Source organism: Cheilinus undulatus, linkage group 12 (genome assembly GCF_018320785.1).
Source record: "Cheilinus undulatus linkage group 12, ASM1832078v1, whole genome shotgun sequence".
Lineage (NCBI taxonomy): Eukaryota > Metazoa > Chordata > Actinopteri > Labriformes > Labridae > Cheilinus > Cheilinus undulatus.
The window spans coordinates 39,892,818-39,907,791 of NC_054876.1; the positions used below are offsets into that span (position 1 = coordinate 39,892,818).

Here is a 14,974-nt window from a genome sequence, read left to right on the forward strand (position 1 = left end):
GAGGCACCTATGACTACTCCGAAGGAGTTACAACTTGAGCAGCTGAGATGGGAGAGACTCTGCAGGCAACAACTGTTGTTTGGGTTCTTAACCAAAGCTTTATGGGGGAGTGGCATAGAGAAAGCCACTGTTGAAGAAAACTCATAAAATCTGGTCTAGAGTTCACCAAAAGGCATGTGGGAGACTCCATGGTCAAGTGGAAGAAAGTTTGTTGGTCTGAAGAGACCAGAATGGAGCTTTTTGGCCATCAGACAAGACGCTTTGTTTGGTGGACAACAAACGCTGCACATCACCATAAATACACCATCCCCACTGTAAAAAACAGTGGTGGCAGCATCATGCTGCAGGGGATTCTTCTTGACAGCCGATCCTGAAAGATGTGTAAACATAGAGGGTAAAATAAATGCAGCAAAATGTATGAAATCCTGAAGAAAGATCTTATTCAGTCTGTAAGAGAACTACAGCTTGTGAGAAGATTTATTTTCCATCAAGACAATGACCTGAAGCTTACAGCAAAAGCTACACAGAACTGGTTTAAAGACAACAATGTGAATGTTCTGGAGGGGCTGAGTCAAAGCCCAGACCTCAATCCAACAGAGAAGTTGTGGCTGGACTTAAAAAGAGCTGTTCAAGCTCAATCCCTGTGCAGCCTGACAGAGCGTGAACAGTTTCAAAGAAGAATGGGGTCGAATTTCAGTGTTCAGACGTGCAAGCCGGATTGAGACCTGTTCACACAGACTCAGTGCTGTGATTGCAGCCAGGTGACTCTAAGAAACACTGACTTGAAGTGGGTGAATACTTATGCAGCACTTATTTTACATTACAGATTTTTATTTAAAAGAAATTATTTTGTAATTTGCACACTTCAAAACATAATCACAAGTCCATCCTCGGCTTGTTCTCTCTTCTATCTGTCCGTCTTTCACTCTCGCTCTTCCTGCCAGAGAGCCCCCTGGAGGCCGTTTCCGGTTTTGGAGCGCGTTTTGAATTTGGATCGTTCTGAGTGTGGAATCGTTGTATTAGAAGTGCGTTTGCTGTTCAAGAGTTTTTTGTTTCTTGGGGGAGCGTTTTGTCAGTTGCACTGAGTTACCTTTTTTGAAGTTCATTTGGACTTTTGATTGCATCTCTAAAGTTGAAGTGTTTCTCTTATTGAAGCTGTTTTGTTTCATTTAGAATGCATCTGGCTTTGCAGGGCATTGGCCCTTACCAGCCACCGTACAATCCTCTCTCATGCAGTGTAGTTAAAGTAGGATTCACCAATGTATTGCTGCTTTGTTGTTATTTTGAGCCTGGTTATACCTACTTCACTGGCAGCTGAGTTTATAAAGACCTTTAGCAAAGCACCTAAAGATGTGCAATCAGAGAGATTATGTGTATTTTGGTATTGAGGGATCAGCAATAACTGGGATTGAAGTAGTCTGATTACCATTTATTCTTTTTATTTGATTACAGATTTTTTCCAACATAAGTCCCACCTTCTGTGTGTTTTGTCACTGGTATTTCTTAGTATGTGTTAATGGGTTAATTAACTCAGACTGGGACAGCAGTATGGTAATGGTAAAGGACTAGTCAGCATGTTTTTACTCTCCCATTCACTGACACTGATGGTAAAGGCTGTTATTTAGAGAAGCCATCAGTATTAACTCATCCAGTTTCATACATACATACATTCACACACCACTGAAGCAGCAGTGGGCATGTCAACACATGGGGATCGAACCCCCAACCTTCTGACTGATAGACAGCCAACTCAACCCAATGAGCCAGCCACACCATGGTCATAGAAGAAAACTGTAAAATTAATCTGTCTAAACAATACTTCTTTTAAGATCGGGTATGATTAAATTACAGTAAATAAGGAGGAAAACAATCATGTTTATGATTTATGGTTAAAGAAATCCACTTAGATTTAAATACAATGAAGAATGTGTGAACCATCCTAATGTTGAATCTGAAACGTGGTGCATGTAAAAATCTCTTCCATTTGATGTTTAAACCAGGAGAAAACAGGTGCAGTCTAGGCTCCAGATTATGCAGTGATATAATACTGTGTGTGTAAAGTAATGCAGCTGTGTTGAGTAAAGGGCAGTGCTACAGCGCCCTCTGGAGGACACAACACCATCACAGCTCAGCCAAATGAAGAGCATGGTGCTTTTACATTGTAAATGGGGATTAGTATTATGGATGAGGATTGTAAAAAGATAAAGCAGCATAATTTAAGTATACAGGCGCTGGTAAAATCTGTAATAACAATCCTGTAGTAACTTCCCTCTTTGCTCTCCTGCAGGTATCTGAAGCCCGATGAGAACAAAAAGTCAAAGCACAAGACGGCTGTGAAGAAAAAGACACTTAATCCAGAGTTCAATGAGGTATGAGCCTTGTCTTTTACACCAAAACCTTCAGCATTGATTTTTTTTCCATCCTAGATTTCTTTAAGCACAGTAAGCTTTTTTGTCTCAGCCCTGAGGTAAAGTAGAAAAAACCTTGGTGAGAGGGCACAGCTCTCAGAGAAATACCTTTTTCTTTAAATTCATCAGTGAATGACTTTTTTAGAAGGCAACAGAACAGAGGCTGCAGAGGTGAAACATGAAACATACATGTCTCTAAATATCTCCGCTGGCTTCTTTTAAACACACAAACTGAATCTAAATTTGAGTATTCTTTTGTCCAAATTAACTTTGGTTTAAAGTCTCCCTACTGTAAACAGCAGAACTTAAAAACATTAACACCAATGTCAGAGCTAAATTTGGAATATTGTCTTTTTACAATCCTCCCCATGAGACACATTTGTTATCAAAATACTTATTTTTTTATTTACTGTAGCTAGCTTTGATTTAAAGAGTATCAGTCCTTCCCAAAGTGTGCATCACTGCCCCTGGTGGGCCCCAGGAGTCCTGCAGGTGGATCGCAAGAGGTCATTGACAATGGATAAAAAACAGCCATCTATTTATCCCTTGGCCTCCTTTCTCCCTTTCTTTTCTTGTATGATGTTGCTAAATGTGCCTTTGACTTTGACGTAAACCTCATCTCCACCTCATCTGTTGACTCTACTTTAAAATGGATCTGGTCCAAGTTGTGTGTGATAAGACACCATCAAAGTTGATTGTCTTTTTCCCCTTCTCCCCTCTTACTGCTGCCTGCAAGGGGAGCATCTTATCTCTTATGGAGTGCACAAAACTCCTGATTCAGGTGGAATGACCACAGCCTTACCTCACAACTCCAAGACAGGAAAAAAATGCTAATTTGCTGTGCATAGACACATGATATAGATAACAAAATATAAAAATAAACACAAGAAATTCTTGAAAAGACTGCACGCAAGTACCAGTAGAGAATGATGAAACACTCCGATTTGAAGACATTATATTCTGTATATTTTGGCAAAGCAACGTAGAGATACTAGAGAGGGCAAAAGAGCTGCATTCAGCTCCAAAGCATCAGGTTTCTGACCCACAAGAAAGGGGACACTGGGTTTGGCACAGGGTATGTATGGCATGTACAGAGCTGCAAATCAATTCACCATTTCACCGTCTTATATACAACAAGCTAATGTCTTAGCCAGAATCACATCCAAAAATGATCAGTTTAACACCTCCACATAGTATATAGAGTTCCTTATGTGCTGTAGTCTGGGATGAGGATACTCTAAATGAGAATCGTTATTAATTCAGGTCTTTGTAGGGATGAAATTGTTACCTATTTATGGCAGCTGTGGCAGAATTTCTCTAGTTAACGTACTGTTCAGTTTTAGTTGTCATTAAAATTGTTAACCCTGCTTTTATGGAAAGACAGAATGCTTTATAGGCTTGTTTACTGATGTGCATGGAAAAAAAAACACAGATAAACATGACTAGAAGACATTTTTTTAAGGACAGGAGACACCACTGTCTTCTCCCAAAGTTCCAGAAGTCGTGTTGACTGAGGAGAGACTTCCGTCTAGTCACTCTGTCATAAAGCCAAAGTCGGTGTAGGGCTGCAGTGATGGTTGCCCTTCTGGAACTTTGTCCCATCTCCACACAGGATCTCTGGAGCTCAGCCAGAGTGCTTTCAGACAGACAAGATTCTGGTTCTGGCTCTGGCTCTCCTCCGGATTCTCAGAACCTTGGTGCTTTCTTGGGAACTAGCCTGCATACACACCAGCGTAAGTGGAACCAAAGTGGGAGGACGTGATGGATATCATCACATCCAGCTTCACTTTTGCCCAAGTCTTTCTTGCTGTCCAGGTATTCCTTCTTCAGGTTCTTGAGTTTATTAATTATTTGCTCTGGCGTACTGGTGAACCTCGCCTTCGTCATCTCATCCACAAGTTCTTGCTCTTCCTTCTACCTCTCTCCAGCTACACCTGGAATTCTTTTGTCTCCTCAGCAGACCTCTTTCTCCAGTTTCCACTCCTCTTCACAACCTAGAAAATGACACGCCCAATGATGATGTCATAGTTCATGAGGAGGAATCAATATTTTTTGGTTCCAGCCGAAAACCAACTTTTCAGGATCTGAACCAGTTTTTTCCAACCTGAACATGCCGATCAGAAAGGCCTGTCAGAGTGACCATCAGGTTCTCTGTCACCTCTCTTACTAAGGCCCTTCTCCCTCGATTGCACAGTGTGGCTGGGTGACAATCCTGTCTCTGAGCTCTGCAGGCTGTTCCTTTGACCTCATGACTTGGTTTTTGCTCTGATATGCATAGCCAGCTGTGAGGTCTTCTGTAGAGAGGTGTGTGCCTTAACAAATCATGTACAATTAGTTAAATTTAGCACAGGTGGACTCTAAAGTTGTAGAAACATCTCAGCAAAGGTCGAGAGAAATGGGAGGAACGTGAGCTAAACTACATGTTTTGCAAAGAGTCTGAATACTTATTTCAATGTGATATTTCAGTGTTTTATTTCTAATAAATTTGCAAAAAAAATTCTAAAATCCAAAACAAAAAATGTTTTTATATATTATTCTGCCACTATCCAATTTTAAAAGTAAATTTGAAAAAAATAACAGGAAGATAAAAAAAGCGACCTTATCATACTTTCTGATATAATAAGCTGTTTCACAGCACTAGTAAGTTCAGTATGTTGGAAACATGCCATTATTTTTCTCTGAAATGAACCAAAGCAAATCACCCTCTCCACATAACCAAAAATGACTCATCCTGTTGCAATCAGAAATGCATTTTAAAGACCCAGAGGATGCTTCCATGTTTAGCAGGAAATGTGTTTTCATGGTGCGGCGGTCTCCTCGGTGCGTCACAGAACAGGGCGGCTTGGCTCTGCAGAGCCCTCCTGCATGCATACGTACGGACGCTCCAGCCAGACACGCACACAGGCCAGCAGCTTGACATTTCCTCTGACATTTTTTGAATCCATATTCCTCCATCACCTCTTGACCTTTCTGTCAGAGACAATGCCTTCATTCAGGGTCTTCCTCTGTATCGGGGCATCGATTTCATTAAGGAGGAGAATGATCCCTGATTGAACTGCAGATTGAAATGCAGAATGAGCACTCTTCCTTTACATGGAGCAAAGTGATATCAGAAAAATGCTTGTTTCATTTATTGGATTGTGGACTTTATTGATTAAACTGTCATGCTTTTAAAGTACCCCAGCATGTATGTTAAATTTTAATGGTCTCAGCTAAAATCAATAGGAGTGACGCTTGTTTCATCCTGACTGTCCTGAATTAATAAGAGCGGTTGTGGACATGAAGAAAGTTAACCACCAACATTACCTGCATATCTGGTGAGAGAATGTCAACTTATTTTCCTGTGTTTCTTTTGCAGGAGTTCTGTTACGACATTAAATATGCAGACCTCACCAAAAAGACCCTGGAGGTGACCGTGTGGGACTACGACATCGGGAAGTCCAACGATTTCATAGGTAAGCACCACAGATGGGATAAAACTCAGGAGAGAGATACAGAAAGAGAGAAAACACTGATATATTCATAAAATACACTGGTGCACTTGGTTTAATATCTGTGCATTTTTTTCATAATAAAACAGTTGTTTGATTAAATAAAAGGCAGGAAGATTGGATCACTAAGTTCTAAATCTTGAATTTCAATAAAGCAAATATAGTAAACAGGTATTAGCATCCCAAAATATGAGTATGTACAGATCCTGAGGCCATGAAGTACAAATATTTGCATGAACAGTTAAAATTAAGTTTGTGTGTACATGACAGTGGTTTCATCCAAAGCTAGTGATTTTTTTTCCTGCTGCGTTGTACAAAATGTTAAGACTGAGTATGTGCGGAAGTGAAGCTGTAGGAGGTAAAGATTCTCTGGAGATTGTTTAGCCTATGAGTCATAAAAGTTCATAAAGAAAGTTCAACTTTTTGGTAGTTTATTTGGCTCCCATCCCAACAAACAAAGGCAGAGCCAGCATGCTCTAGCCTTGTGCCAATATGCAAACATTTGTTTATTGTGATGTGAGCAAAAAAAAAAAAAAAAAAACTCATGGGAAGTGCCATCATTGTCACTATACTGTAAGGGTGTTTACCGTACAGAGATCAGAAAAAGGTCCAAAAGTCTGTGTTGATATTGTGCATGTAGTCTGGTGTGGAGCTGATTAGTAAGTCTAATGTTCTGTTTCTCTGGGAGAAAGGGAAATGAACCATGTCAGCAGGAGTCCTGGGCTTTAATGATAACTTTGAATTTCATGTTTATAAACCACAAAAGACAAATCCCATTACGTCTGCCTTCAAAATGATTTCACCACAACCTTCAGAACCGATCAGCCTTGTTTTGAGGTTGAGTTTCATCTTCATCCTTCAGTGACAAAGCCTTACATTACAGCCGAATCGCCCTGTTGTTAAACTTCCTTCTATCAGCTTTACATTGTGTTCCTGTCAGGCTGTTAATGCTTGGAGGGGTCATTTTGTTATTCTTCTGTAACTCATGGAGATGAAAGTGACAGCTGTTCTGTTTCCTGTTCATTTCACTCTGGGAATGTTTCTTTGAATGCTGTGATTTAAACTTCATTTCTCATGGAGACAGCATTTTACAAAACCATTTTCCCTCAAGGACAATAGCGAGGGATTTTAAGTGTTTTAGATCAAATCTTTAAACTTTTCTCTAAAAAGTTTAGAACAGCAAACTGTACTCCGGTATGACAGTCAAAATCTGTACTTGCAGGCAAAAGAGCTGTCAAGGTTTGACTGTTTTTATACCGCTGTATATAACAAAAAGGCAGATTTAAATACAAGGAGAGCCTTTTGTAGTTATCTGGATCATTTTAAAACACTTCCTTACTTGACTTGTACTTTGCACTAGTGGTTCTCAAATGGTGTGGTGTGCCTTGAGGCAGGTCTTGGTATGCCTTTGGAATTTTTACAACCATACGTAATTACTACAGCTATTCAATAATTTAAGTTTAGTCAGGACCACTTTGTCAAAAAACTTTGTGAATAGTTTTTCTTTATCAGCACTTATAAATTTGCACTCTTTGTTGTTATTCATATGACTGTTCTGGGATTCGACTGTTCTTCCATGAGTCTGCATGGAAAGCATCAAACAGGAACACCACACTTTCTGGCTTTTCCTCTACCTACAAGGAAAGCCTGGGGCAAGGAGAGAAGCAGCAAAAACACAGAGCAGAACAGGTATAAATGACAGCAGAATGGTACTGAGGGAGTCAGAGGTAGAATAAAGGAGGAGCTGGGGTGGAGGAGGGTTGTAAAAAGCAGCTTGCAGAGGGAGGAACAAATCACAGACAGGCTTTAGGTGTGTCAGCATGAGTACGATTTTCCAGTACCATGCCTTGAGTGCTTGCCGTCAGCTGACGAGGATTTTGAGAGGGACCTGGATGCAGCCAAGGATCTCCACTTCATACCAGAAGTCAGACAAGCGCTGCCATATCTTTTCTTGTAATACCAGAAGTCACTTGAACTGAACGTCTTCTTCGTTGTTTTCTACGTGTGTCCCAGCCATATTAATAAAGGCAGGTCCGCCACATAAGGAAATACAAGTAGACAAAAAATACGTGAGTTTTCAGACTAACAAGCACAGCGATTACATTACATTAATTTTGATAAATCTATTTATGATCCAAATTCAAGTATCACTTTGCACAGGCATAATATTTGACAAGAAATTGACTGGCTGGCCGGACGCCGATGTCGCTGCCAAGTTGCCAGAGGCAAGTCCACTATGTCATTCAATACAGTAGAAAAGGACTGTGCAAGTTTTTGGATTAAAAAGCTCAAACAATATATATAAAATTATTCTATTTTAAATCATGGAGTACATGTATTCATTTAACTGAGAAAATAAAAGAAAGCGGATTCTGCTTTTATGTTTCACAATCAGCTATTATTTTACTTTGGATCATTTATTATAAATGATTCTTTAATTCCATGTAATCTCGTTGTTTTAGCTTTTTATTCCAAAAACTTGCACAATCCTTGTCTACTGTATTGAATGACGTAGCGGACCATCCTCTGACAACATGGTGGTGACATCGACGTCCGGCCAGCCAGCCAATCTCCTGTTGCATATTATGTCTGGGCTCAGTGATACGTGAATTTGTATCATAAATCAATTAATTAAAATTAATGTAATGTTATCGCTGTGCTCGTTAACTCGAAAACTCAAGTATTTTTTTGACTACTTGTATTTCCTTAAGTGGCGGACTTGCCTATATTAATATGGTGGCGACACACACACAGAAAACAACAAAGAAGACGTTCAGTTCAAGTGACATCCAGTATTGGAAGAGAAGATACGGCAGCGATTTTCCGACTTCCGGTGTGAAGTGGAGGTCCTCAGCTGCATTCAGGTACTCTTGAAGATTTTCCTTAAATCAGCTGATTTCAATCATATGGCACTGCTTGACTCCATAGCCTGCCTGAACTAACACTATACGCTCAATTTATTGTAACATATAACAGGCTATTTTGTAAAGATATGGTTTCGGTGTGCCTTGAAATTTTGGCATGATCTTAAGTGTGACCTTGGGCAACAAAGAGATTTAAAACCATTGCTTTACACCAGCCATCCATCTATTGGGATACAGGACGAGACAAAAATCAGAACTAAAAAAAGAAGTCCAAGTTGATCTTTAAGTCTAGTGTTGTGATTGCAGACTTTATTTAGACTTTGTCCATTACTTTATAGTCAGTGCTGAAAACCCAGCTGCAAGCTCTCTGTAGCTCTCCAGTAATGAGTCAGAGACCCCTGATAAATTAACTGTTAGTTACATCTTGTTTATCCCATCTTTGCCTGGCTATCACATCTTTGATGCCATACCTGTTTCCAGGTGTTTGCTGCTGTTGCCAAGATACTATAATGACTTGCTGTTATCCTTTGACTCCTTGATAATGGGAGCCCTTGTAAAGCTCCACTATGTTCCTCTAAGTGTTCAGCTCATGACTCATCCTCTCTGTCTCCTTTCAGGTGGAGTATCTCTGGGTATCAATGCAAATGGAGAGCGGCTCAAACACTGGTTTGACTGCCTTAAAAACAAGGACAAGAAAATTGAGCGCTGGCACACGTTGACCAATGAATTACCTGGTTCATTAAATGACTGAAGACCCTCTCCCTGTTGGCCCACCCCTCGTTCATGGCTGCACCAGATCGGACCCCCCTCCTTTATTTCTCTAACCCTCCCACTCTTCTTCTTCTGGATTCTCCTCATGTTGGGCACAGCAACCTGTGTCACCTCTCCAGGAATATATTTCCTCTCAACAGGGCTCATTCTGAAATTTTATGTTCTGTTCAACAACACTTCACACATACCATAGGGGTTGCATGGCTGCTAAAGTGAATTACTGGGGTTTATTGTGTCGAATTTTAAGCTTCATAATTTAGTGAAGATAAAAGGGGCAGATTCTGGTCTTTTGATGAGATCTTCTACAGCAGTTACATACTTTACAAATGATTCAGCATTCCCTGAAACAGCACAGAGAAAGCCTTTATTCTGTCTTTACAGTGGTGAAAGTCTGAAGAATGTAACAAAGGATGTAGCAGAAATGTATGCAAAAATGTTAACTCACAATTGAAGAAAATATGAACATTTAGAGTCACAGAGGAGCAGCAGGGTAAAGACATCAACAATTATTCTTTTATTTTCAATAACTGACCATTTAAAATGATTGTAGAGTTGTTCAGTGGTTCAGTCCTTTTGTCGTTCAGCTCTTATGTAAGCGACGTCCAAACAAAGGACCAACTACAGTTCGATGAAGAAGTCAATCTTCTTTTCTTTTACCCATTTGAGTCCAGAAGAGAATAATGTGAATAGAATCTTTAAAAGGTGACATATCATGCTCCTAAAGCACCTTTTAACGCAGTCCGCCATGGTGTAAATTAAACACCTGTGCTGTGATGTGGTCAAAATTTAATATGGAGCACATAGTAAAAGCAAAAACCTCTTCGAGCACCAGAAGAGGTTTCTGACCTTGTTTCAACAAGCTCTCAGACTGGTCTATGTAGGGATGTGTCTCTTTAAATGCAAAAGAGGTCTTTCTCATCAAGCCCCTCTTTGACATGGTGTGATGACGCAAGTAACGCAGCACACGTCAGTGGCTGTGTGGAGATCTATGGGTCGACACAAACTGTGAGGGGACGGTATTATTGACATGGTTCACAATACCATCAGATGTTGTGTCTTCAGAAAATGGCGGACCATAAACAAGGGACTGGGTTTGTTTATCTCACATTATGGATGAGTAGATACTCTGGACACTCAAGCATGTAAGGAAAAACACTTTTTCAGGATCCGTTCTCATCATTTCTGGCATCAGTATGCTTCAATCAGGCTAAACTCAGCACAAAAAGTGAGGAAATTTGCGTTTGGTAAATTGTCACAATGCTTCTTGGGAATAAATCTTCTACTGTTGGAAAGCCTGTTTGTCCCCTCCTGGTGCCACATTTGTAAGGAACATGCATTTGTGGGATGAGCAGCAGAGCTCAGTATGTAGGCTGCACCCAAGAAAAATCAATCACTGCTACTGGCTCTTATTTTGAACTTCTGGTACCTCCAGTTGCTGACAATCAGATGCCTGACTGGTACCTGCTATGTTCAATGATGAGTCCAGATCGTAGGGTCAAAGCGTGGAGAAGACGTGGAGAACACTATATTAATTGTTGCTGTGATAGAGTAACATTTTTGGTGGAGGCAAAGTGATGTATCAGGCAGGCAAAAAACAAAGCTTGTCATGATTGGAGGTAATCTCAACAAAGAGCGATGTCGAGATGAGGTTCTGTGACCAGTGGCAATCCCATATCTCCAAAGTTTGGGACTGAACTCTATCCTCAAGATGACAATGCTCACCCCAACAGAGCGGGATTTATCAGAGACTACCTCCAGAATTTGGGAGTGGCGAGAATGGAATGGCCTACCAGCAGTCCTTACCTCAACCCATTGAACACTTGTGGGATCAGCTTGGGCGGGCTGTTTGTGCCAGAGTGACCAACACAACCACGTTGGCTGACTTGTGACAAATGCTGGTTGAAAAATGGGATGCCATCCCACAGCAGTGTGTGACCAGGCTGGTGACCAGCATAAGGAGGAGGTACCAGGCTATTATGAAGAAATTGTTAAATTGCCAATACTGTATGTCTTGTTTCTTCACACTTCAATGATGCAATCCACCAAACAAGAGTCAATGGCAGAATAAGCTGTTTGGTATTGGCAGAGAAGATCTGACAAATTTTTCATGGCTGCAACCCACATACTCAGCTCTGCTGCTCATCCAACACATGCATGCTCCTTACACATGTGGCACCATTTAAAAGGGAAACAGGGTTTCCAACAGTATAAGATTTGCTGCCAAGAAGCATTGTTACAACAAAGAAATAATCTACTTACTGTTTTCTGCAGAGTTGAGGTGCACAACATACGTTTCACTTAAAATGACCTCCAAATATCAGCAGTACAGAAGAATTGACTGGATGCTTTATGCATTCTTGTGTCTGACTTCTTGCCCAGGTCTGTTCAGCTTGATGCATACGCTCTTTCAGCAGGTAAGAAGTTAGTTCCTGCTGCATCTGTTTCAAGTGATAAATAGACAAGCACCCCAGCAACTCGCCTTCCCCCTGACCTTATGGGGAACTTTGGTGAGAGCGAAGCTGTCTGAGAGCAGAGAGACATAGGATGGGGATGAAATTTACTGTTTTCTGGCACAAATCTCTCTGTTATACTTTTAATGACCAGTAGGCTCCTGTGGCTGATAGATTTGGGAAATTTACCCCACAGTGAAAAAAAAAAAGCATTAGCTTGCTGTTAACTTTCATACCATCAGGTAACAACAGACTGTCTTGAGATAAACTACCCAGTGATTTATATTGCAGCCTTGGGAAAGGAGTAATTCCCCACAACAAGCGGTGACATCTTGGACTGCCATGTTTACCCTGCCCAAAATAAACAACAGGCTAATTTAAAACTTCAGTCGTACATAAATCTCAGTCTTTTCACACATTTACAGTAACCTTATGCCAACATTTCTAGTGTGTAAAGACACAAAGTTTGGATTTTACTTTGCAGGGAAGCTAGGCTCTAGAGCATAACAGATGGGCACAGTTACTCAGCATAATTTAGCAAGGTTAAATGAAAAAGTTCCAAAAAAAACAATGCTGGCTCAATTTTTACACTACGTCAAAATGTTTTGAAGCATTCCACTTTTCATCCTGAAAGCCTCTTTTCTGCACTATTTTGCAATGTGAGCTTTGGATACGTGATAAGTATCAGCAAAGTTTGTAGTTGATGTCTCTGATGACGCCTGCAGGCCCAAACAGCTGTTTAGATATGTTTAGGCAGTAGAGTATGTAGCAGATAGCTGAAGCTAGAATTGCAAAATAGTGCCAAACTAACCTGACACGCCAGATCGATTTGTTTCACCCATCCATCTGGTTGGAAAAAAAAGCTATGGATCTGTTTGGGAAAGGACAGAGCCTTTAAAAAAAAAAAAACTTGGAGGGTGATTGGATGAACGTTCTGTATGTCACATCTTTACGGGCCAATCAGAACGACATAACGTGACGTTGTAGCCTCAAACAAAGGTGCGCTGCTACCGACGAGTAAACTCCATAGAAAACCGCACAACGCGAACCATGGCACCTGTAGACATGTCAGTACACGACTTTGGTCATTTTTGAAAAGAAAAGGACTCATTGCTGTTCTTTGTTCTTTTTTTAATAAAGAAATGTCAAGTTCTGATAAAAGTGGCGCTTTAGCAGCATCCACACTAATGTCTTCTGCCATAATTGCACCGGCCTCCTCTTGCTGGCTTACAGCATGACTCTGCCGCTCCCGAAAGTACTGCCCCTCGACGCTTATTGGTCCCGTGTCTTTCTAACTGCGCCCAAACTGTTCAGGTGGGAGCTTTGCAAGATGGATTTGCTGGTATGAAACATGGAAACGAGTGAATCCATCTGCTTTGCAAGGTTAGTGCCAAACAGAGAGGCAGAAATTCTCGATACAATTTCGCCAGCATTGGTTCTTTTGGCCCATTTTTTACTCTAAACTCAGTGAATTACATTCAGCTACTGTATCCATCTGCTAGGCTGTATAGCCTAGCTTATCCAAGCGTGTCTTATTTGAAGGGGCAATGCTCACCAAAATCCCTGGAGCATAATGCCACAACTATCTAAGTTCAGATGAACTTTGTTCTGAAATGTCCCTTTAAGATCAGTTTCTCCTTTTTTATTAAACTTTGCTGATGTCAAGAATCTTCCAAGTCCGCTATGCTGCAGAGCTAAATATAATTATTATTATTATTTTTAGTTTTTTTTCTGTAGACGGATTTTCAGGAAGCCTGTTCTTGTGCTCATCGGTCCTCAATTTGCTGTTTCCTCTATCTTCAAGCAGTTTAGGAGCTTTAAGGACAGACCATTTAAAAGAGACTTGAGATGCACCCACGGTCTGGCTATATCACAAAAACATTGTTTGAAGCATACTGAGGCTATTAAAACTCTTCCATGCAAACTACAGTTTGATTAAATAAGAAGGTGAGATGTACCATTAACACCAACAACACAGTTAAACCCCAGAATGTAAACAGAAGGCATTAGAAGTAAAAGAAGACAGATGTTGGATGTTGATAGCCATAATTTTCTACAGGACTTTGTTATGACTGATGGTAAACTGATTCGCAAAATTCTGCCCAGTTAGTTAATGTCGTTGACCCGTGTGGACAAAAAGTATCATACAACACATGCTTCAAACGCCAACACAACGGTGCAATGCGAGATGTCACTGCAACACCTACTACAACTACTGGCTGACTTTCCAGTGCAACCCCTGATCTATAGAGCTGCCTAGTTTTGTGGTGATCTTATGTCAAGAATCTGCAAATATTTATCCACTCAGTCCTACTTTGAAAGCGATGGTTTCATATTTACAGGGTAAAATATGATGGCTAGCTTAATCAAATAAAATGTGGAGATGAGTCATAAGTGCAAGGCTGAAAAGCTGTTTTTAGATAGCTGGCTGGACAATATTCATCATTTTCAGAGAACTCAAGAGTTGGACTCAAAGCAAGATGAAATTCTGCCGGCAGAATGTCAGAGCGATATTTGCCAGTTGAACAAGTCCTGTGGGAGCATAATTACGTCGATTAGTCAGGAGCTGAAGAGAGTTATGGATGTAAAAGTAGATCTCATATGCACCTGATGATCCTGATGATGATTTCAGCACAGAGGTGGAAACAGTCACAGTACACTGCCATCGCACACAAAAGGGAAGCTGGAGAGCTCCTTTTACAGAGAGCAGCAACATTTCCAAGGTTGACCCAAAACAACTTCTCCATCCACAATGCCGCACGATTGGGCAGCTCTATGGTTGTGTTTGTGTGCAGCTTATTGTTTACACTACAGGAGAAAACTCGCTGACTCGCATTTTCAATGGGCTGAAAATGTGCCTGCTTAAAAAAAAAAAAAAAAAAAAAAAAAAGGGCCAATTTTCAAACCGAAAGTTTACGTCAAATATAAAAAACAAAACAAACGAGCATGTATTGTTTACAACAGCCTACTCTTGCTGAAAATGCTGCTGG

At 40.6% G+C, this 14,974-nt stretch overlaps 1 protein-coding gene across 1 annotated transcript in view; it reads left to right on the forward strand.

Moving 5' to 3' along the window:
* doc2b (double C2-like domains, beta) overlaps window positions 1-9,798 on the forward strand; it is a 289,938-nt gene extending 280,140 nt beyond the window's left edge. Inside the window, exons 7-9 of the mRNA XM_041801872.1 lie at window positions 2,288-2,369; window positions 5,767-5,863; window positions 9,381-9,798. Of these exons, the coding sequence (XP_041657806.1) occupies window positions 2,288-2,369; window positions 5,767-5,863; window positions 9,381-9,514 (313 nt within the window). The 3' untranslated portion in view covers window positions 9,515-9,798. The remainder of the gene's footprint in view (window positions 1-2,287; window positions 2,370-5,766; window positions 5,864-9,380) is intronic.
* The last annotated feature ends 5,176 nt before the right edge of the window (window positions 9,799-14,974 follow it).